The sequence below is a fragment of the Mytilus trossulus genome, chromosome 7 (assembly GCF_036588685.1).
Source record: "Mytilus trossulus isolate FHL-02 chromosome 7, PNRI_Mtr1.1.1.hap1, whole genome shotgun sequence".
Classification (NCBI taxonomy): domain Eukaryota; kingdom Metazoa; phylum Mollusca; class Bivalvia; order Mytilida; family Mytilidae; genus Mytilus; species Mytilus trossulus.
This window is the reverse complement of record NC_086379.1, coordinates 64,150,934-64,176,498: the sequence shown is the minus strand read 5'-3', so window position 1 is coordinate 64,176,498 and position 25,565 is coordinate 64,150,934. Positions and strand designations below refer to the sequence as shown.

Sequence of the window (25,565 nt, the reverse complement as noted above, 5' to 3'; positions counted from 1 at the left end):
TTATTTTATAGTACGCCACTTTTCTAAAACTAACATTTTTTAATGAGCATTTTTTATCATCCTGTTTACGGTATACCGTTGTCTGTCTGTCCATCCACAACAAGTCGGACAATAACTCAAAGGCGCTTGAACCAATTTTGTATGAAACTTTGGTGATTTGTTTATATCTATAGACGTGAGCTCCCTTTTACATAGAGAAGTTATTGAAAGTGACTGGCGTATCATGTGTTCATGATGCAGCTTTGATTAGGTTATGCTTTGTGGTTTAGTCAGATCAGTGAAATCTGTGTTAAAATGTTAAAAATCTTTTCAGGATGTATTGAATTTGGGCCTTGACTTCAAAACTTTCTTTTGAAACTTAAAAAAAGCTAGATATATATTGGTGCAATTATGATTTCTGCTCAACTCACTGGTAAAATTCTAATAAAATTTGTTAAAAGAAATAAGAAATGTTTGCTGTGAAAATGAACTTGAAAATAGATTTATTGTTTAATCTGAGTGGTCATAAAATGTCTTGTGTTTGTGACATTAACAAGGATCAATTTATATTTGATCACTTGAATCAATGATGATCTTGAGACTAAAGCAGTTTAAATTTAAACTACATACTTTTAGTGGGAATTTTCACAATGAAAATATGCTCTTCCTTTTTTATAGTTTCCTGTATTTCATCTTTGTATGTGTCTATTTATGGGGTGATTACAATCAAAGTTTATACAAATAAAATTATACTATAATCAACAAAAACAGCCTTACACATATTTTTATTGATCTAAAGAGACAGCATTTTACAACAACAGATCACTGGCCAGGAAAAATAATTAATCCATAGTATATCATAGACTATATAAGAAATCATTATACAATGTATTGCAGGTCTACACCTTGCCCTAATGTTAAGTCATAATTAATTGTTTTGCAGGTCTACACCTTGCCCTAATGTCAAGTCATAATTAATTGTATAGCAGGTCTACACCTTGCCCTAATGTTAAGTTATAATTAATTGTATAGCAGGTCTACACCTTGCCCTAATGTTAAGTCATAATTATTTATTTTGCAGGTCTACACCTTGCCCTAATGTTAAGCCACAATTTATTATATTGCAGGTCTACACCGTGACCTTGCCCTATCGTTAAGTTATAATTAATTGTATTGCAGGTCTACACCTTGCCCTATTATTAAGTTATAATTAATTGTATTACAGGTCTACATCCTGCTCTAATGTTAAGTTATTATTAATTGTATTGCAGGTCTACATCCTGCTCTAATGTTAAGTTATTATTAATTGTATTGCAGGTCTACACCTTGCCCTAATGTTGAGTCATAATTAATTGTATTGCAGGTCTACACCTTGCCCTAATGTAAAACATGGAGATGATTGGAGTGATCCGACACAGTGTGAAAATGGAGATAACTGTGCATACTGTCATACACGTACAGAACAACAGTTTCACCCAGAGGTATAATCTAATTTCTTAAATTTGCACTGTGTAATTAAAAACAAGTGATATTAGTTCAACAATCAAACTGCAGTGTTTGCAATAGTATTTTCAAATAGCAACATTGGATTTGAATTAGTGTTGTTTCTCTAAAATTATAACGCCACATTTACAATGCATTGGATTCAAAAATATATTCGATAATGTGTGCAGAATTTTACAGAAATAACCTTTGCTAAAGAAAAGGTTTTTATACGACCGCAAAATTTGAAAAATTTTCGTCATATATTGCTATCACGTTGGCTGCCTCGTCGTCGTCCGAATACTTTTAGTTTTCCCACTCTAACTTAAGTAAAAATGAATAGATATCTATGAAATTTTAACACAAGGTTTATGACCACAAAAGGAAGGTTGGGATTGATTTTGGGAGTTTTTATCCCAATATTTTAGGAATAAGGGGCCAAAAAGGGCCCAATTTGCATTTTCTTGTTTTTTCGCACAGTAACTTTAGTAAGAGTAAATAGAAATCTATGAAATTTTGACACAAGGTTTATGACCACAAAAGAAAGGTTGGGATTGATTTTGGGAGTTTTGGTTTCAACAGTTTAGGAATTAGGGGCCAAAAAAGGGCCCAAATAAGCATTATTCTTGGTTTTCGCACAATAACTTTGGTTTAAGTGAATAGAAATCAATGAAATTTAAACACAATGTTTATGACCACAAAAGGAAGGTTGGTATTGCTTTTGGGAGTTTAGGTCCCAACAGTTTAGGAATGAGGGGCCAAAAAGGGACCCAAATAAGCATTTTTCTTGGTTTTCGCACCAAAACGCTAGTATAAGTAAATAGAAATCTATGAAATTTAAACACAAGGTTTATGACCATAAAAGGAAGGTTGGTATTGATTTTGGGAGTTTTGGTCCTAACAGTTTAGGAAAAAGGGGCCCAAAGGGTCCAAAATTAAACTTTGTTTGATTTCATCAAAATTGAATAATTGGGGTTCTTTGATATGCTGAATCTAACTGTGTATGTAGATTCTTAACTTTTAGTCATGTTTTCAAATTGGTCTACATTAAGGTCCAAAGGGTCCAAAATTAAACTTAGTTTGATTTTGACAAAAAATGAATCGGTTGGGTTCTTTGATATGTTGAATCTAAAAATGTACTTAGATTCTTGATTATTGGCCCAGTTTTCAAGTTGGTCCAAATCTGGGTCCAAAATTAAACTTTATTTGATTTCATCAAAAATTGAATAAATGGGGTTCGTTGATATGCCAAATCTAACTGTGTATATAGATTCTTCATTTTTGGTCCCGTTTTCAAATTGGCCTACATTAAGGTCCAAAGGGTCCATAATTAAACTAAGTTTGATTTTAACAAAAATTAAATTCTTGGGCCTCTTTGATATGCTGAATCTAAACATGTACTTAGATTTTTGATTATGGGCCCAGTTTTCAAGTTGGTCCAAATCAGGATCTAAAATTATTATATTAAGTATTGTGAAATAGCAAGTCTTTTCAATTGCACAGTATTGTGCAATGGCAAGACATATCTAATTTCACAATATTGTGAAATAGCAAATTTTTTTTTTAATTAGAGTTATATTTCTTTGTCCAGAATAGTAAGCAAGAAATATCTTATTGCAAGAATTTTTTTTAATTGGAGTTATCTTTCTTTGTCCAGAATCAACTTAAATCTTTGTTATATACAATATACAATGTATATTCACTTTTTACTATTTAAATAATCTTTACCATTTAGTGATAACAAGCAGTTTTTTTACATCTTAATATTTTATGATGTATTTAAATGAGTAGTTATTGTTGCAAACTCCATTAGAATATTTTAATTGAGATTAGTTTTGGAATAAGGGAAAGGGGGATGTGATTAAAAAATTGGGTTCAATTTTCAATTTTTCTCATTTGATATTTCATAAATAAAAAGAAAATTTCTTCAAACATTTTTTTGAGAGGATTAATATTCAACAGCATAGTGAATTGCTCTAAGAGAAAACAAAAATTTTAAGTTCATTAGAACACATTCATTCTGTGTCAGAAACCTATGCTGTGTCAACTATTTAATCACAATCCAAATTTAGAGCTGAATCCAGCTTGAATGTTGTGTCCATACTTGCCCCAACCGTTCAGGGTTCAACCTCTGCGTATAAAGCTACGCCCTGCGGAGCATCTGGTTGTTGGTATGTTCTAAGAAAGTTTTTATCCTTAATGTAACATTCTAATATAATTTTGCATTCAATTTAAACTTTATTTTAATTTTCAATGAGAAATTATATTGGAGGAGCATTTATTTTTAATAAGCAAAATCAGGGGAAGTAACTCCACAATTAATTTCTAACAGGCAAATAAAGACTGGCGTAATAGAGTTCATAAACAAATGTCTGGTTGTCCCCTATTACAAGTCTGATATTAAAATTATGATCTCTTAATTAATTAAAACACAAGAGAATCATGTACATCGATTAAATCCAATCATCAACAAGGTTAACCTCAACAGGTAAATCGATCACGTGGTGTAAACAATCTTCTAGTACTTGTCAATACTGGATTAAACTGGTTAGAACTGGTCAATTTTCATGTAAAATTTTGACCCTCACTGAAAGTTGAAGTCATCTGAAACTTCACCGATTTTAATACAATTTTTTTAACGAAATCTTTAGCACCACGGTGAAAAATTATACATCGCAGCAAGAACGATACCACCGCGGTAGAAAATTATACATCGCGGGCCCGTGGTCCTTTAAGGGCCTGGGGAGAACACTGAAAGGGTGTTTAAAATTTCCAGAAGTTTTGTAAATGGGGGACACATATTCGCCGTTTTTACACATCTATTTAAAACCAAATACCTGCAGCTTTATATAATATTTATCATTAAATTTCATCATAGATGAACAGCAGACATTTCAAAGGTGTAAAAACAGAAATTTCGGCCAATCAGTCAAAAAATTAAATCCTGTTTTTCATTCAGGAAATTGACTGAAAATTGTTGTCCGTTTTTTTTATCTTTTGCAGTAAGTGCCTTAATTTTGTTTAAGTTTAAAAAATAATCATATTTGTAATAAAATTATGATTTATTCGCATATTTCTTCCATTTCAGCCATCCTTTGAAGTGTTTACACCTCAAAATTATAAAACGGCGAAATTGTGTCCCCGGCGAATAAGGGCCCCCCAACTCTAGTTAATAAACTTAATATAAAATATACCTATGAAGTTACCAAAGGTTTTATGAAGAAAATTATCGCAATTGATACACACAACCATGGAGAGACTGAAATACAAGTCATATTTTAGCCCCAGTGTAAATTGATTGTACAAGAATACTCATATGTCTATTTCAGATTTATAAATCAACAAAATGTAATGACATGGTACAAACTAACCACTGCCCTAGAGGACCTTTCTGTGCCTTTGCCCATGTTGAAAGTAAGTATAGATATGACATGGTACAAACTAACCACTGCCCTAGAGGACCTTTCTGTGCCTTTGCCCATGTTGAAAGTAAGTATAGATATGACATGGTACAAACTAACCACTGCCCTAGAGGACCTTTCTGTGCCTTTGCCCATGTTGAAAGTAAGTATAGATATGACATGGTACAAACTAACCACTGCCCTAGAGGACCTTTCTGTGCCTTTGCCCATGTTGAAAGTAAGTATAGATATGACATGGTACAAACTAACCACTGCCCTAGAGGACCTTTCTGTGCCTTTGCCCATGTTGAAAGTAAGTTTAGATATGTATGCCTTTAAGGCTTTCATTTTTGGTACCCCCAAAAAATGTACATTGTTCAGGCTGTTAGTTTTCTTATATGAATTATTTTATAGCTCACTATATGGTATGTGTTTTACTCATTGTTGAAGAAAGTACGGTGAACTATATTTGTAAACTTTTATGTCAGTTGGTCTCTGGTGGAGAGTTTCATGCAATTATACCACATCTTCTTATTTTTATGTTAAATGAATCAGTTCCTTCACAATAGAGACTGAATTGATGAAAGCAAATAAGACCAGTTCAGAAAATGTTGTTTTCAATATTTTATTCTCATTTTATTGTTTTGAAGTCATTATATATTATTGTCATATAGCTCTGACATAAAAAGGCTTTGTCAGGCATACGTATACGTTGCAACTGTTTGGAACATGATTTCATGTGATGTAAAATTAATGGTTATCCTGTATTATTTATATGTGACTTTATTGTTTATTCAGGAAGTAGATTTATAAAGGTTATTATAACCTTTCAAGTACATGTATTGTAATGTTAATACAATTACATACGATCTTTTATTTACTATTGATTTATATTGATTATAAATAAGTGTAAATGGGAAATAAATGAAACTTGTATCTACTGGGTCATTCAATCAACCACTTGTTTAAAATTACATGCTGGAAATATGAAGTACCCTCTATCTATTAACAATTATCAAAAACTATGCAAGTTAAAAAATATTATTTTGCGTTATCATCCAGGCTGTCAAAAACATAAATGTTCCTCTCAGAAGGTCTAACAATATATGAAAAAAAACAATTGAAAAGTGGTCCCCTTTGTGACTACCTAAGTTATGACCCTGAGAAAATTCAGAAATGAATTGTGCATGCATAGAATGGATTAAATAATACTATGATAAAACACAAGGAAATTTGTTTACCTGAACACATGTTTACATGCATGCAATAAAGTTCTCACTAAAGCCAGTTAATCAAATAATTGCCAAGCAATGCATTTAAATTGTAAATTAACATTATGTAACATACTGAAAACAATGTAAACAATTAAGGTGAATAAGGGCATTAGTTTATGAGGGGGTTGTTTGCTTTAATTTCGATACACATAGTGATGATTTATTGTCAGAAGGAGAAATTAAGTTATAAAACTTGAAAAAATATTTTGTCAAAAACATTTCATTGTATTTATTTCATATATATAAAACTTTTGATTTGTATATGTTCATTTCCATCACTCAGAGTATGTATCTGACATTGAGATAAAATCAAATCTACTCTTCAACTGATGCTCAAATACTAATTTACATTTATTTTGGGGCATATAAAGATTTGTTTATGCCCATCCCCCAAAGGTAATAGGGGCCATTTACCTTGACCAACCTTAAGTCCATTCCACTTTCATTCCTCACACACTGTTTTGAGTTTTTAATTTGGATAATGGCAAAACAAAATCAGTTTCTGCTCATTTCATGCAAATTTTAAGTCCCTTATTGATTTCCAGTTTACTGAAATACAGCAGAGAAATAGCTCATAGTTAAATTAATTTCCTTACTTTAGTTTTAATGCATATGAATATAATATATTTAAGTTGTATTACGGAATTAACATTTTTTCCTTTTACAAGTTAACCTTTTGCTTGGATTAAGTAAATTATTTTCAAAATATTTTCAGATGAAATAACAACTGCTAGAGATGTAGGTTCAAGTAATGAGAATTCATTAGCTGAGTTTGTCTCGACAGTGTTACCTCCCCCTACCATTAGTAATATTAACCCAATTACCATAGTAACAACAAGTAGTAATGGTGTTATCTCTGAGGGAAATCAAATTAATCAAAAAGTGGTAAGTAGACTTAGTGTTTATTGTGGATTAAACTTTTATTCATATCATTTATATTCATATTTCTGATGTATATATATTCTCTAAAGCATATGGTAAAATTTCGACTAAAAATTGTGTAACTGTCAGTTATTCCAAAGGTCTTTCATGTCTGAGCAGACTTTCGGTCCAGTCAGTGTGTGGACTTCACACTGGACTGAAGACTGAAGTTCACAATTCTCTTCAAGAATCATTGTTGATCTGCTCAGCAAAAAGAAATAACAAAAAAGAACTTTGAAGTAAACACAAATTGAAATTGAATAATATTTAACATTGAATTAAATTGAACAGATGCTATACATAATATACACTGAAAAATATTTAATTATTTATAGGATCTCAATGGTTCAAGCCAGTGGAAATTTCCAGATCCTATTGGAAAGGAAAGAGCTAATAGTGTACCATATAATTGTGTAAGTAAAAATCTATCAATTTAAATGTTGATGATTAAAAATGTGTCATAAAATGGATTGTTGTTCATCATTCAAATACATTTCGCAAAGTTAATGGCTTTGAGATTCTCTTAATCAAACCAGGAAAGTAAGAAAGACATTAATTAGTATACTGCTAACTAATTTTTTGGAATCATCAAGAAAATACCTGTTTTAAGTAGAATTCATACATTTTCTCAAAAACTGTTTGTATTGTCAATTTATATTAATGTAGCTTGATTATTTGTTGGATTTTGTTTTGATAAATTAATCCTTATTTCAAATTTTAGCCAGAAATGGCCATTTTAGGAACTTATCGAAGTTACTCCTTTGATTTACAGAATAACAGTAGTATATCAAGCAGTATACCTAGCCATACAAGTAGTCCGTTACCTGAACCTATAGGTAAAGGTAGATCTAGTAGTACATCAAGCAGCATAACATCAGATTCTGGACTAGGATTAGGCTTTTATCCAAGAGCACCTGGTTCAGAAAGAGAAGATTCACAGGTTAGCAGTAAATACTATCAAATCTAAGAGTCACATGGTGACAAGAAATTAACCTATGTTCTATATTAAATTATCAATCTGAATATGAAAGAAGATATTGGATTATAATATTTTACCTGAGAGAGTCATGCATTACAATATTTCTTCACACCTCACGGTCATAAAACTTTCGAGCATGATTTTTGTACTCAGACTTGAAAATCAACCTATCAAATTGCTGGATTTCATGTTTCAAGCATGATTTTTGTGCTCAGAGCACTGAGCAAAGTTTTATGCCTTATTAAGGCCATGGTTTTTTTAATTTGTAGGTTTACGGATTTTTCCCCAAAAAAAGTCCAGTCGGTCGGTCGAAAAAAAAATGAAAAAAAAATATATCTTTCAAAACAGAAAAATATGCAAAATAAATATATATTTCACCTTACTAACAAAATGTTTGTCTTATATGCTGTTTTGTCATTATTTCATAACATTTAGTTCGATGAAATATTTTTGATCAGTGATCATGAACATCGCATGATATCGTTCAATAACTTCCTGTAAGAAGGGGGGTGCACGGACAAAGACGAAATTAAATCGTCATTTTACAAACAAGAAAAACAGATTCGTGTAGCTCTCAATCAATTCCAGAAAACTTGATAAATAATGATCTTCAATCACAAAAACTGATAAAGAAAAACAATGTAAAAACCTTGTACAAAAATAAGTTTCAACACACGTGTCGAAAACCGTAATAGATTCGTCCACTGGAAAAACTACAATATCAGGTTAATCAGTTGTCATGCAATCCGGCTTTTATCCCAATGATCGATATTTTTTATTATCCATGTAACAAGAAAATTTCAAATGATTTGTTAATATTCAGTACTTTAATTGATATTTCCACCTGTCCACATTTGGACAAGTCTATTTCTCTATGATGATGCATCTTATGGACTAATGACAAATAAGAGAAACAAACTTATAACGAATTGGTTTTAAACACAGGTTCGTTCCACAAAATTATTTGCGCAAAAGACATTGCAAGGTCAGTTATAATTGATTTGTCTATTTTTAGAAACGTATATTGGAAGTTTTATTTTTCACAACAGAAAGTGTTATCAACTTTTTTAATGATTAATGCATTTCATTTTATAAAAAAAGAAAATTTTAATTATTTTTCAGGGATAATGCATTGATAAGGGTCGGCGGGAATAAAAAAACATGAAAAGTCAATTTTATTTTTATTATGAAAATCGGCAAAATCGGGTCGGTGGATCCATAAACCAACAAATAAAGAAACTGTGGCCTAAAGAAGAAAATTACACCAAGTCAAATTTTAAAATATTGAGAATTAAACACCAAGACCATTTGAAAATATTGAAATTGAATTGCTGGGAAGTCTGCTTAAAAGGGCTAAAGATTTAATAAAGTTTTCTAATTAATCCAACATTATTGTGATTGAGGAATAGTCCAGTCAATCTAGCTTAAAAAAATGCCCAACCTCAAACTAATTGCAACAAAAGGTTTCTTGGTAAAATTCGATCTATTGGTATATCCTATTGATCATATAAAAAATCGACAGAAATCGATCGGCTAATTTTCGCTGATTTTGGGGTCAAAATATGTGTTTTTGCACAAAAATCGCTGAAAACTGGAAATTTCATATATTTTATTATACTGACAAAAATATAAGACATGACTTAAATGTACGAGAACAGCTATACGGATTTCTTATATAAGAGACAATATTTAAAAAAAAATCTATTAAAAAATGGAAATTTTTAAGTTAAAAACTGTATTTTTGTGAAAAAAATCGCTAAACTGGAAATTAATCATCACTGATGGTCAAAGCAGAAACAAGTTGATTTTTAAACATTTTTTAGACAGTATGTTACCTCACAATACTATGATCATCTTAACTGTTTAGTAAACAAATTTGGGGTTAAAAAGTAACTTTTTATCTTAAACGTTTATATGCGTAAAATGTACTTTAATAAAACGCGCTATAGATTTTTGTTGTTGAAAAAAGTGATTGAATATTTGTGATTGAAAAGAACGATATGGAGCTTATTTAAAACAGTAGTATATCTTCAAATTGATAAAATAAAAGGACATTTTAAGTAGTTGCCTCCTTGACGTACAAAATATGTAACTGACAACAATTTATAATAATATCAGTTTTTAACTTGAGTCTGAGAAAAGTTTGTCAGCTTCTACATCAATGTCACCATGCCTTGAATTCATACAGCTCTGACCTGGAATCTGGAATCCCATAAATATCTGAGAGTATTAATGCAGTGAGAGCAGTGTTTAATAGGAAGTGACCCCTTACAGCCCTAGCAATTGCCTTTCCACTTAACATATGTGATACCGCTGTGGATGCATATACAGTTTCGAAGATATTCATCAATCCTGATCCAGACATAAGGTATCCGATGCTCCCGACAAAACTCATCTCTGCATGGAATCCTCCAAGTTTCAGTACAAGAGATTTAAGTGAGCTGGTAGTAGGTTCGTTTTGAACTATCATCATTGCCTTCCAGTACAATGGCTGATCAAAAGTTAATATAGGAGTGCATTTGTTCTTCTTAGCCTCTTTACAGACAAAATGGAGTGTTGTTTAGATGCATGACTCGTCACTAGGATTAAGATCGATCATAGGAAGAAATGTTATATTTGACTGCCCAGGATAAGATCCACTAGTTTTATGCATTATAGCCGACCAACTTGCACTGAACTTTATGGGCCAGCAAATTTTTGATAGTAAGTCGAGCTTCCATGACTTATTTTCTATCTCTCTTTTCTCGAATACTTCATATTTCAATTTTTGAAACGAATTGGATTGTTCTTTATAGAATTTGATGTTTATTTTAGCTAATGCAGTTATTTCTTTTACTTGGGTTTGTGCGAGGAACCGATCTTGCTGTTTTGATGCCAGGAGTTGAGGCTGCTATGATACCCATCCCATGAAAAGTTCCGAAACCATCTAAAGATCTAATATTGTGGTCAACATTATCTGCAATGTACTGTACAACTGATTGGTTTTCATTTGCAATCTCTGTGCTTCTTGACGCAGCTGGATTCATCTCAAATTTTTGTACCTCACTGTAGGATGAGCAGAACCCAAGATTGAATAGTGTGTCAATAAGAAACGGAGAACTAAAGTGGTGGTGCATTTGAATTCCTAACCCAATCTGCAATGGTGCTATAACACTCCGCGGTCTTGTTGCCTGTATAATTGCATGTCCAATAGCTAAAATTTTAGTGACACAATCTGCTTCGCTAAATAATGAGTTCAAAAATATTCGTATTGAATGAGGGACATAGTCAGCATTTCGGACTCCATTTCTTCTGTAGACGGATAGAACATGTCTTTCGATGTTACTAGCTTGATGTCTTCTTTTATAAGCTGTGCTGCAGTTGATATAATAGATTTTTTTCTTCTTACTTATTTTCTTTTCCTATACGGTTATAAAAGTTATGCAATATTGGCGAAATATTGTCACGAAACGTCAGGACACTTGAAATTGGTTTTCCTTCTTCTTCTGTAAACATTATAGATTTACCAAAATAATCCTGGATTTTCTTCTTCATGTGGACAGTGAATAAGTATTGTCTAAACCACATAACTTTTTCCATATCCCGTACTAATTCGGCGATTGATATCTGCTTTTGATTCTTTTCTATTCTCAACATAATTGCCTATAATCCGTTATCTGCTATGTCATTTTTTGGTCTACCTGCGTAAGATAATTTTCTCTTTTTCAAATTGTCTTCTGGTGTTTTAGCAATAGTTTGTGGCATTTGCTTGCTAGTTCTAAAGTTTGAGTTGCATTGTGCATGACACACCGCATCTGCAGCATGCAAATCAGAATGAGCCATTTGTATTCTGCTTGATACTTCTTCTCCCCATTTGTCATTTCTCTCTCTGCATGAACTCTCAACTGAAGACTGAAATTCTAAAGTTCTGACACAAACAACGCATATCCTCTTTTTCTTTTGTAGTTCTTTGCTGTTTGGCCGCAGAACAAGCAGTTTTCTTTGAATTTAAAAAGTGGTTTGCTGGATCTTAACCCTATTTCGGGAGTACTAATTTCTGTGTCTACATCCAGGCTTGTTTTCCATCTCGTCGATTTAAGGTTAATGATATCACGTCTGCAATCATGGTGAACTCTAAGACCTGGAACAGTTAATATTTCTTGTTGTCTGTCGGAGCTGATTTGTTGATGTTATCACACCCTTTCTTTCCCAGTTTAACTGTTTGTTCGCCGTTTTCCAGAAGCTTGTCTCAAAAGATACAGTTGTCCATTGTGCCATCTGAAATAATAATAATAAATGTTAAAAATCAACCTTTTAGTTGTTTTTTTTATTGAATATATATGCATGTATGTAAATTTGAGTCACGCATTAAACTTTTGGTTTTATTTACAGGATTTTGAAAATATAAAACAAATAATGAATTATTATTTTGCCTCGTAAATTGTGTGTATTTATACACATTAGATGAAAACGCAAATTAATAAATAATATCGTTTAGAGCCGCCAATATTTAAACAAAAATGTACATAAACGCATATATGACATACATGAATATAAATAATAAAACGGCAATTTTCACTTTAAAATGTATAAAAAGTGCAAATATCAATTGGTATTAAACGAAATAAAATAGTGATGGAAAATTTTTAACTTGCAAAGGACAGAATTGCCCTTAAAACGTTAAAATTTCAATGTTCTTTCGATAATTGCAAATATCTAATAACGCTAACGGCTTTCCATACTTTTTTTTCATCCGAAATAGCGTAGGCTAGCAGTGGTCACCAAATGCAATTTTTTCGATGTTTTGGATAAATTATAGTAAAGGGTAATTGGTTTTATTAATAACCAAACGACTTATGATAGTTTCTGAGCTTAAATTCAATATAAATGCATAAGAAGACGTCGCAAGAGCCAAGGTGTACACTATTGATTGAAAGATTGTACAAACCAAACAATTGTAATTACTGAATGTTTGTATATGGATTACACACTATAAATATACTTACAATACCACTCAGGGTCTTTTATTTCATTAAAATACTTACCAATACTGGCAAAATCGTCAATACCAAAACAACAAATTCGTCTGCTACATTGCGGTTATTTCCCTTTTGTGAACTCTTTCACTCTACGGTAGCCCGAACGTAACGTTATTTACACGAAAGTTATTAGAAAATTTGAAATCGAATTTAAGAAATAACTAGCCGATCAATTTTTGTCGATTTTTTATATGTTATTAAGACATATATTATAATTCAAATTCACCAAAAAATTCTTTTGTTGCAATAAGTTTGACGTTAAACTTTATTTTGACTAGACTAGAAAGAAAGAATATAGCAAATTCATGCCTTAGTTAGTATGTACAAATGTATTACTGAATAATGTTTCTAATTTCTTTCTGTTGCAGTTTAGATTAAAACAACAATTAGCAGCTATAGATGGTGACCATACAATAGACACTGTAGAAAAGGCAAAACGGAAACAGAATTTAATTTTAGTTAGTGCCGTCAATTGTGCAGTTAATACATCTTCATATGCAAGTGTTACAGGGATGTCAAATATGTCTCCGCTAGCACCAGCCTTCTACCCACCAGGGGATACTGTAGGATCAGTTATAGGTACATATCATATATTTTAACTGTAAAAATTATATTATATCAGGTTTGGACAGAACAATCAAGCTCAATAATGGAGGATCGACAAAAATAATTTATTTATATGCATATTGCTTTTAATGCAAGATATTTAAATTGACAGAATGGAAGATTATTTAGGGGTTTAATTTGATTGTAAGATGTAAATGTCAGTGAGGAATATCTGACCTTGACTTTATTTTCGTGGATCATTGATAAATTTAAGATAGTATGACCTCAATCTGAATGACTTTCAACACAAAATACTGGTTATCAGTGAAGGTATGAGACATTTCAGTATGTGAACCCATTAAACTATATTACAATGTGGAACATGATTTTGTTTATTTTTCAGGCCATGCATTAGAAGATTTATGTTTAGATGATATTGATTTGAACAGTTTAGATAAAGAATTAGATCGTGATGATACAAATTCATTAAGCAGTTCTATTAGTGCTGGTATCTCCTCAGGTAAAATTGATTTGATGCACAAATGTTCAAATATGTTAATAAAAACAGGGTAAAAAAATCTTATCTGTTATATACTACAGCTACTAAGGACACATTTAACATACCAAGATATTTATACATATGTACTTTACTATTGTATCTATTAACTGGCATTAAAATATGTACTGTTTGTGAATTCATTTATTTCCTTCAATGCTTGATCAAATATTGATGAATTTATTCATGTTACAGTCAAGGTCCAAATTTGTCTAACAGCATCACAAAGACTTAAAAGAATATAAGGGAATTGCAGAGTTTATTGTGCTTTTGTTGATGTTAAGTATTTTTAGTCACTAAAAAATTAAAACCGGTCATCCTTCCAGTGTAATGTAAATCTTTAACAATTATATGAGTAAGATCCGGTATTAAATTTTTCAACTGTGAAATTGTTTGTCCCCAAGATAAAATAAAACCACAAATTTTTTATGCAATTATTTATTTCATGTCAATTTATTATCAGATAACATAAACAAATGAAATAAAAAATGATGACAATTATTATTGTTATAGGTTATGGTTGTGGTAACTCATCTTTACCCATAGGTATACCTGGAGGCCTACCACGGGGTAGTGTAGGAAGTCTTTCACAGTCTCCACCCTCTCCTTTTGGCAGCTTTTCTCATCAGCTGTTGACAAATCAAAAGAATGATGATCATGTATGTATTTAAAGCATTTGTATCCAAATTTCTAAAATTTTATGGCCGAGTGTAATCACTAGCCAGTCAACAACTCCGCCACAAAAAGACCTAAATGTGGTGCTTACAAGTGCATTATAACAGCAAAATCAAATCAAATGATACATTTTAATAACAAAAATATACTTGAAGATATTGTTACTACTTATATTGAACAAATTTCAGTTAATGTATATATATGCAATGTAAAAGAATTATGAAAATATTCTGGAAGACATGTCTGAACATTTGACAAAATAATTTTTTTTTACATTTGACATTTACAATTTAAAAATGAGAAGATTGTGTATGATTGACAAAAAACCATAAAAGTTAACTCATCTGCTGGTTGATTTCAATTGAAATCTTATCCAATGACATGTACATTGTTTATACCTTTCTGTACTTGAAAGAAAAGCTTTGATGATGGAAAACAGGTTTTTCCAAGAAAATCCCGCAAATCACTGCACACCATTTGAAATAACCGAAGTTTCATTTGACCTTTTCTAACAGTTAAAAAAATTTTTTTTACCTGAAATTTCATGGGGAGAAAGGGGTGCAGAGTATGTACCAGTGCGAACTATACAAGCCTGAATACAGAATTAATTGCTTTGAACAAAACATTTATAAAAAAAATATTTTTTAAATGTTACAATATACACAAATGGATGTTCAAGTCAGATTGGCTAGCTCACAATATTGAGTATGCTTTGACTGGATGATTGAGGATTAATAATTTATACTTTCTTTTTCAGATATCCTCTTTATTAAATTATAACAACAGTAAATATTCTACGTTACATTCAGATGTGAATTCAATGTCTCCGAGAAGTGGACCGCTTGGACCTCACTCCCCTCTTTATTCTTCTAGTTTATCAAATAGTACCCCTGCTGCTGAATTACACAAGCTAAGAGAAGAGTCTGTAACACATAAAGCTAAAGTTGATCACTGGGAACATGCTTATTTACAAGCAAAATGTGTAAGTTTGATACAATCTATTAATTTGCAACAAATATATACATTTAGACTCAAAAAGATATGGGTGAATTGTCACCTAAACAGCCAACAACCAATACTGCAACTAAACATGAACATTTAGTGTAACTGTATGGCCTCAACCAAAAAGCTGGTGTTTGGACTCATCTTTTAAAAAAACGCACTTCAATTGCTATTTGTGTGTATATTTGAGGACTATTAACATAGAAAAGAAGAGAAGTTACAAATAGAAAAAAAAAATATAGCTGAGATAAACATTGACACTGGCTACATTTTTTATGCTCCATTTATGGGCATTATGTTTTCCAGTCTGTGCGTCCGTTTATTCGTCTGTCCTGCTTCAGGTTAATCTTTTTGGTTGAGGTAGTTTCTGATGAAGTTGAAGTCCAATCAACTTGAAAAACTTGGTACACATGTTCCTTTTGATATGATCTTTCTAATTTTAATGCCAAATTAAGAGTTTTTAAACCATTTTTACGGTCCACTGAACATAGAAAATGACAGTATGGATGTCTGTTTACTAGGGACACATTCTTAAAGAACATATGATTGCACAACCAATATACTAAATAATTTGAATTTAAATGGAATGCTTTTATATACAACTTGTAAATATTTCATTATTTGATTTTAGGCATGTGAAGCTTGGAAGAAAGAAGCAGAAGAATCGATGAGAAAGACGAGGAATTCTGATGAGGAAAAAAATCATGCAATAAAACAGAGAGATGAGGTAATTTATATTTTAACTCAAAAGCTTTTATATTGATCTGTACTATTGAAATTTGACAAGGCTTGCATGTAGACTAGACACATTATTTTTATGCCCCACCTACGATAGTAGAGGGGCATTATGTTTTCTGGTCTGTGCGTCCGTTCATTCGTCCGTCCGTCTGTTCTTCCGTCTGTTACACTTCAGGCTAAAGTTTTTGGTCAAGGTAGTTTTTGATGAAGTTGAAGTCCAATCAACTTGAAACTAAGTATACATGTTCCCTTTGATAAGATCATTCTTATTTTAATGCCAAATTAGAGAATTTATTCCAATTTCACGGTCTAGTAAACATAGAAAATGATAGTGTGAGTGGGGCATCCGTGTACTGTGGACACATTCTTGTTTGAGAGTGTATTATTCAACATTACACAATTCTCTTTGCATATTTGATTTGACAAATGCTTCCATTGAAGGTTCATTGGTATTAGACTGCTATATATACCAAGGATAAAGTGTTGTGTAAATCATTGTTTTACCTGTTTTAGAATGATATATTTTGCAAGCTTAATTTGTCATTGATGCCAACAATAATTGTTTTGCCTCTTTAGATCAAATTCTTTTCAATATCTTAACATACTGAGCACATGCTAAAAATATCTTAAACTCCAGCCTCATCAAAAGTTGCATACATATGGATCAAAATGGAGTCAAATTATGTATGATGAAGGTTTTAGGCTTAATTTGACAAAATTACAAAATTTAACTTGAAAATTAACAACTAAATTTATGAATAGGTATATTTTTGGTTTGTAATCTTTAAGTATTTATATTTCCAGGCAATACAAAGATGTAAACTTATTCAACAACAGCTGGAGATTGTGAGCAGTAACAGTATCAGGTGTTTAACACGAATAAATGAGCTGGATTCTTTATCTCTGACACAGATGAGACAAGTACAACAGCAGCTAAAAATGGATTTGGAAAGAATGGAAAAGGTAATGTATAGAAAACTTTCAAATTCAGGCATTTTTGTACATTTTCTTTGTTGCAATAAGTATGTCAAAAGGTCTTAATAAGAATCAATTGTTTTATTGACATTTACCCCAGTTGACCAAATTTTAAAGGACTCATTTCATTTAATATGTAGTTGAATGAATTCTTATTATACTGTCTTCATACATAGTTTGCTGGTAAAACTATAAATAAAACTTAGTGCTAAATTCAACATCATATGCTATATGGAATTCCAGTAAAAGGATTTAAAGCTGCCAAAGTGGGTACTAAAATTTTTAATATCTTTCATTCACAAATCTTAATCATCAGAACTTCCATGGAACGCGACAACAACGTTGATGAAAAATAAATGAAATGATTTTTAAAAGCCAACTAATGTAGTAAGTAATTTGTTTTCATGACTACCACGAGTAGATTTTATAACACAAATGTAATTCATTATGAATAAATAAAGTCACCAAATTGACTAGAAAGGGTTTTAATTGGTTTACAGTGCAAAAAATTATTAAATATGAATTCATTGCTTAAATCAACAGCAGTTTCTCAGTTTGAATGTATGTATTTATGATTTCAGATGATCCTTTATCAGCAGAGTGTCCGGTGTGCTTTATGTCAGGACAAGATGAAAAGTAGTTCCCCTCTGCCGTGTAGTCATCGTGTGTTATGTGATACATGTTCGTCCAAAGCAATGAACTGTCCTATATGTCACACACAGATTTCAAGATCTTTAAGTGTTGGCGGATACCGGTTGTAATATAGGTGTGTCTAGGATCTTCAAATTCATGTTAGATATTTAAAAACTTTATATTTTGCAATTTGAGCCAATTGTGATTATTACAAGTTAATGTAAAAGTGGTATTTTGTATAGAAATGTCAAAATTGCATTCAATTATTATTGATTACACAGTGTTTAAGGTTGTTAAGAGTCTTATTTAGTTAACTGTCAAGATTATTTATTAGTTGATAAAAATTTATCAGAAAATAAGGGGAGATAATTACCAAGCTACATGTGTATTTCTCTCTAGTAGATTACTTTCTAAGAATTGTTCTTAAACAAAGTATTTAAATTATAATGAAAAACTTATTTTACGAAATATCAATACAACTGTGACTACCTGTAATATGTCCAAAAAAAGAAATTATAATTATTTAAAACAAATTATAATTATACAGCAGAATATATTTAAGAGTAACTACATTGGCCATGACTTTTGTAGTGTATTTTCCGTCATGGATATATACAGGGATGTCCAAAGTAACTACATGGACCATTAACTTTGTGGTGTATTTTCTGTCATGGATATATACAGGGACGTCCAAAGTAACTACATAGACCATGACCTTTGTAGTGTATTTTCTGTCATGGATATATACAGGGACGTCTAGTTAATTCATTTGATATATTTGTACAGTTAATATAAGTAAGAACTCTTGCAATCCGTTTGTAGTTTTCACAGTGTGTGCCATTTACATTTCTTGACAAATTTAATCAAATGAAAACGATTTAGTGCTAAATATTGAAAATTATTGTTTTATGATTTAAATAAAATATATTTTTTTGTTAAGTTTCAAAGTTTGTATTCAAGTTAGTTCAGTTAGAAACTGTTTAGTTATTTTTTAACATAGTTACATTTAATACTTTTGTTTATATCACCTTTGAAAGCATTAAGGAGCGTGTATTGTATATTATAGTAAACTAGTTTTTGTCCTCTCACAATTTTTTTCGATAAAGTACTTGCATTCCACACCAATTCTTCTTTTATGTAATTAACATTTTTTTCCATTTCATTTTCTGTAAATTGATCAACATTATTCATTGTGATGCTTTATTTAATTTGATTTTAAAAATATTACAGATGGAAGTCACGTTTTCCTCATTTTTATTATATTACAGTATATTTCAGATTGACACTTTTGTAACTTCTCCTTTGTTAGCTTTAACGTATTGAAATATTGGAATGATGTTGAGGATCAGCCTTCTCTTCAGTCGCATAATGGTATTCAGTGACTGAGAACCATATTAAATTATTACCACAAGAGTGCCTTCTTGAAAATCAAATTGTTAAATTCAGGGAATTGATAATTATGTAAAAGGCACATGTTATATATTTTGTTAAGCAGTTGGGTAATTTGCAGTTTATTTCCAAAACATTAGGATCGGTTAGTCTTGGCCTCAACAATAGAAAATTGGCCAATGTTCTAACATTAATTTGATTTAGGTGTACAGACATTAACAAGAACCCATAGTCCTAATAATAGTTTAAATTATTTGAACTTTATTTTGACTTTCAAGTAGAAAACTACTTATGCCTTAAAAAAAATTTAAAGACGATTTGTTTGATACTATGAGAGTTTGTTTTCTATGTAAAAAAGTTTAAAGATAAAGGTCAGAATTGCATAATTGTAAGGACAGAAAATATTGGTACCTCCTATGATAAAAAATCTGTTGAGATTTATAATCTAGATTTCTTAATATAAATGTAAGAATTTGTGGTTTGATTACAAATGAGACAACTCTGCCCCAAATGACATAAAAGCTAACATTTATAGGGCCTTCAACAATGAGCATAACTCATAGTGTGTAGTCAGTTTTAAAAGACCCCAAGTTGATTATATTGTTTTGTTTCATTGTAAGTAATTAATTACAAATTTCACAATTTGAAATTCAGTTTGAAATAATGCTAGAAAACATAATCTTTCATTTTTAAGAGTTTTTTTTATCTAACACTTGTCACTAACTAATGCTGAGTTCGAACGTAAGTCGAATTAGATTCACATTAACTAATTCGAATTAGTTTAATTCGCATTGGAAAGGTTTAACGTCCTAACGTCAATTCTAATTCGAATTGGAATTTGCATCAAATTCGCTTTACTGTCATAACAACATTAACTTTTAATTCGGATTTACAAAAATGCATTTCTATTGCAAATTAGTTAATTCAAATTAGCCAATTCGAATCAATTTGAATTAAAAAAGGATAGTGTGTGAACGTGATTAGCGAATTCAATTTGCATTCGATTCGAAAGTTATGTGTGAACGACATTTAATATTTTACTGTTGTACAATTTAGCATCAATAAATATTTTGTGATAATTTTTCAAGTTTCAAAGTCTGTATTGTTTTATAAAAAGTCCATAGTACAACTGCTATGATTACTGCATTCTATGTATATTCAAGACCGTTTTCAAAGTTGTTTTTAGAAGTGCAATTCCCTTATATTGTAAATTTTTCATATCATATTCACATGTAAAAAAATCAGGCTAACTATATATGGACTTTCTTATACTAGTTTCACGGGCTTAGTTTGATTGTCTCTATCAACATATATTATCAAATGCTTTGTTCCATATCGTTTCCATGCAGTTAGGATTAATTCAAATGGGATTCCTTTTAATTTTGTTCATTTAATGTGTTTCTATATAATTAAATTGACAGAAAATAATAATATCATTGGGTTTGACTAATCTACATTTATAGTTAATATTTATAACTAATCTAAGGGAAGATTTGTTACAAACAGAGTTATAACCTTGGTGAAGTAAAAAGTAATCGTCATGTATTAAAGATGACAATTGTGGCGGAAAGATTTTGAAGGGAGGCAAAGACTCATGTTTTAAATATAAAACTATACAAAATATCCTGTACCTTGTTACAATTAGATATTTTTCAGGAGAATGTACTCATACTTTGTATAGAGAGTTAGACCATTTTTAGTGTTGTGAATATTTATGATTTTGTTTGTTTTTTTGTGATTTTAGTAAGAAAGAAAATTGCAATTGAATTTGTGATAATTTTCATCAGTTTTCCCTTTTTGCAGTCAGCAGCATGTTATGAAGACAATCAAATATGAAGCATTATCAAAGATTTGAATTCCTAAATAAAATCTCAGAAAAATTGTAAAGACAAAATATTATTTAAAAATAGTTCTTTTCTAAATTATTGTTTCAAGTATATCTGTGTTACCATAGATTTGTTGGTGTCCAAGCCACCATGCTTTGGCTGCAGTCTTGGGTTGTTTCATTTGATTTTATACAACCCCAATGTAAGAATAATATGAGTTGTAATTGTGTTATGTACCATAGAAAGTACAAAATGTATTGCCGTGTCATTGATTGACCTTGAACATTGTGTTTTACTGTTTACTTCTGTCATCAGTCAAGCAAGACATTCAAAACCAGTTAAGAGCTTAGCACTATTAACAAGAATTCTTCTATATAAATAACTACTGTAATTGAAAATGCTTCAACAATAAACAAATGATTTACAAGTTAAAAAAACACTGGTATTTCTCTTTTTGAAGTCAAAATATAGTTTCACATAAATTATATTTAGTTCAATGCTATAAAATTGTTTAGATAAACAAATTAGTTATCAAACAAGTGCTGGGTTGACTGTCACAAACTTATGGATTTGTATGACACGATTTCAATTTAAATGATAATTTCTAACATTCATTGTATATCACCATATTAGTGTATGCAACAGAGTTAATATATAATCTTTGTGAATAGCCATCTGATACCATAACATTCATTCTCACCTTCATTTTATTGGCGTTTGGTTTAAGCACCAAAAAGGGATTTATTTATTTTTTTGCTTTTGTTTTTGAAAAAACTTTCTAATATGTTGATTAAAACGAAAAAAATATGTTTTGAAGTCAATTATTTAATTATTTTGATTATGATTATCAATCAAATGTTACTAGTATTTGTATTATCAGAATTTCAGCACCCTTAAATCTTTTGTCATTGTTGGTAATAAGAATTCCATGTTCATTTTTTAGTAGCTATTACTTTCACTATAACAGACTGTCTGGCTTGTAGTATTTTGTTTGTTTTCTGGTTATTTCAAATGCCAAGTTTAGATCTCGAAGCAATATAGTACTTGGGATTTATTTTGTGAAATATTTTTGATGATGATTTTACTAAGGGAGAGTGAGAGAGAGTGCTCTAGTTGGGTTAATATAAAGAATTGCTGGCAATTCTTGGTAACTAACCCACACGTCTGAGAGATTTGGGAATGTACAGAATTTTATAGGATTAACTAATGGTTATGTTTAATCCATTCTAAGTGCTATATTTTTTATGTTGCAAGTCATAAGTGCTGAATATACAATTAAACTGGACATGAAATGTATTACCTTTATTGATATACTTGTATAAGGATATTTATGAAACAAACAACCATTCTTAAAACAATTGAGTTGAAATCTCTGACTTCACTAAATTGTGGTAACTAAACGCAGCAAACCATAGCAGTTTTAATATCAATTTTATATGTAATGAACATAAAACATGCTCACTTTTTGTCTTGAGATTGATACTGTTAAACTTGTTTAAACAAGACATTTTATGATAAACAACTGATTTCATAACAGGCAAATTTGGTAAAAGGGTTGAAAATGCAGAAAGTGATATTTCGACAGGATTTATAAAGGCACCTTTTCATTGATTTGACCTCTTCAAGATGATAACTTTTCAAGTTTTCAATAGATGTAAAACTTTTCATGTCCAAATCCAGACCTAATCACCTCATGGTCTTCATACTGAGAAATGTAGTAGGCAAACATGAAGTGTTATAGATGATCCAAAACTTGTGTATGATTTATTATATTTAGATGTTTGGTGAAAAGATTTCACTGTAGATTTTGAAAAATACACTGTTTTATAAACACATCTACATTATTGTAATTGTAGATCAAACTAAATTTTTGAAGTGATGTACATTATCTTAAATTAAAAATTACATACTCACTTGCGAGTATCATTTTGTATCCTGTGTTTGTTATCTTTTTCCAAAACCTTCAGAAGTCAAGATGCAGAGAGCAGTTGACTTGTTTTCCTAATACAAGTTGCACAATAACATTATGTAGATTCTGTTTTCACTTAAAAAAAAATGTAATTGGGGTCTATTGATATAGATAGAGATACCTCCTTATAAATTTATATTTTCTTATGCCCCTGCAGTAGTCGAAGGGGCATTTAGTTTTCAGGGTTCTCACTAAGGCGAGTCCCTGAGTCCTGGACTCATCAAAATATGTCTGGACTCACCATTTTCAAAACTGATGAGTCCACAGAGGCATCAAGAGTGAAATATTGTATATAAACTTTTAAAACACAGTTAAACACAAATATTAACATTTAATAGAAAAAGTTTAAAAATTATCTGAATTTGATGTCATTTCATTGCTCTATTAGAATATGGAGACTACGATATTACATTATATTGCAATAAATTATTTTCTTATGGCTGTTGGACTCATCATGGTTAAGAATGATAAGTCCCTGGACTTGCCTTCAAAAATTCTTTGCGAGAACCCTGGTTTTACCCTTGTCTGTCTTTATGTATTCCTGTAAGTCCTGAAATTGGTTTAAGTTTTCCAACTATAGTTTATAATTTAAAAAATAATATGAAAATTATCCACAATGTTGATACCACAAAACACAGATCAAGTTTGAATGGTGTCACTTTTACCGTTCTAGAGTTATGCCCCTTTACAAATGGAAAAATTGCTGAATTTTTTCGTTTCCATTCTCTTAAGTTTGCACCAACTAATTGGTAGAAAACTTATACACAATGCTTATATCACTAATCTTGGATCAAATTTGAATTTGGATATGCTCACTTTAATCATTCTTGAGTTATGTCCTTTAACACCCAGTCTCCCATAAAACCATGCATAACAGTCCACAATATCATTGTATGCAAAAGGGGACAACATCTGTGTCCCACGTACACATTCCCTATTTATTTTAACATTAGGTTCTACTAGAGACTCCTCGTACAATCCCACTTTAAAATTCAACATATTCCAGCACTCTTAGAAATAGATATTGTTATATATATTGGTCAAAAGCGTCACCTGGTTATTAGTTATTACAGATCTGTAGCTTCAATTATATACAAATATATCATGCTTACAAGGGGTATTTGCCAAAAATACTGGTTGAGAGGTTCAAATTTCCTGAGCCGATAGGCGAGGGAAATTTGATTACCTCGAAACCGGTATTTTTGGCAAATACCCCTTGTAAGCATGATATAATTGTTCAATTCCACCGAATGTTCCACCCCAGTAAGTTTATTATAATCAGGTATATTATTTAAGTTCTACTTGAATGTATAATTTTTGTAAACACTGCCGCTGTGCTATTTGCACTGTCAAATTGCATTGACCGTATAAACATTTCTAATCATATTTTTTTATGTACAGTCACTAGCTGACCTTTTTGTGATAATTTGCTGATTCTCGGCTGACTACTACACTTAGTTCATCAGTTTCAGTGAGGCATAATACAAGTTGATTCCAGTTTTATGTGACCAGTTGATAATTCATTTCCGTTGAATTTTATTTATGACGTCATTTAAAGCACAGGTTCGCGGAATTTTTACGTCATTCAATAATGATGCTTTTTATCATTAATATTTCATCTGGAACCGTATATTTAAAATGACCATGAATTTGTCATATTAGAATAGAAATAATTCATTGAGTTAGTTTTAGACATGGTATTCCCCGTCTGCCATGGTATTTGCTAGGGTATTCCCCATCTGCCATGGTATTTGCTAGCAAATTCCCCGGCACATGGAATTCCCTAATGACAAATACCCCGGTAGAGAAAAGAAAATCTCAATACATAGAAATTTGTAAAAAATACCATGTCTCTCATCCAATCAAAATACAGCATTAATACGTAAGGTGGAATTACACAGAATATTTCTGCCATTAATGTTTTCCCCAGCTGAGCTTTTTCCAAAAGTTCTCCAAAATCTAAACTAGTATTTATGATTATAATTTGAACCATCATGTTTTCCTTATTAAGATATAGTACTGGTTACGATGCATCTATGATACGAAGATGTGTCTGTCTTATTTACCTTTCCTCACTCCTAACTTAAGTTTGTCTCATCAAAATATTATAAAACTCTCACACAATGCTTAGAACCACAACAAGGAGAAAGAGTACAAAATTGGACAGTCAGTCATTTACTTTTTAATTTGAAAACTTCAGCT

General features: G+C 30.9%; 1 protein-coding gene across 3 annotated transcripts in view; it reads left to right on the top strand.

Moving 5' to 3' along the window:
- LOC134725553 (RING finger protein unkempt homolog) overlaps window positions 1–23,325 on the top strand; it is a 30,248-nt gene extending 6,923 nt beyond the window's left edge. For 2 of the 3 annotated variants that reach the window (XM_063589467.1, XM_063589469.1), the window contains 12 exons: window positions 1,343–1,460; window positions 4,791–4,875; window positions 6,852–7,021; window positions 7,393–7,470; window positions 7,779–7,997; window positions 13,423–13,633; window positions 14,004–14,120; window positions 14,670–14,815; window positions 15,589–15,813; window positions 16,465–16,560; window positions 17,376–17,534; window positions 18,128–23,325. In XM_063589467.1, coding sequence (XP_063445537.1) covers window positions 1,343–1,460; window positions 4,791–4,875; window positions 6,852–7,021; window positions 7,393–7,470; window positions 7,779–7,997; window positions 13,423–13,633; window positions 14,004–14,120; window positions 14,670–14,815; window positions 15,589–15,813; window positions 16,465–16,560; window positions 17,376–17,534; window positions 18,128–18,307 — 1,804 coding nt within the window. In that variant the 3' untranslated portion in view covers window positions 18,308–23,325. The remainder of the gene's footprint in view (window positions 1–1,342; window positions 1,461–4,790; window positions 4,876–6,851; window positions 7,022–7,392; window positions 7,471–7,778; window positions 7,998–13,422; window positions 13,634–14,003; window positions 14,121–14,669; window positions 14,816–15,588; window positions 15,814–16,464; window positions 16,561–17,375; window positions 17,535–18,127) is intronic. The other variant, XM_063589468.1, reaches the window with a different exon arrangement.
- Window positions 23,326–25,565: the final 2,240 nt, after the last annotated feature.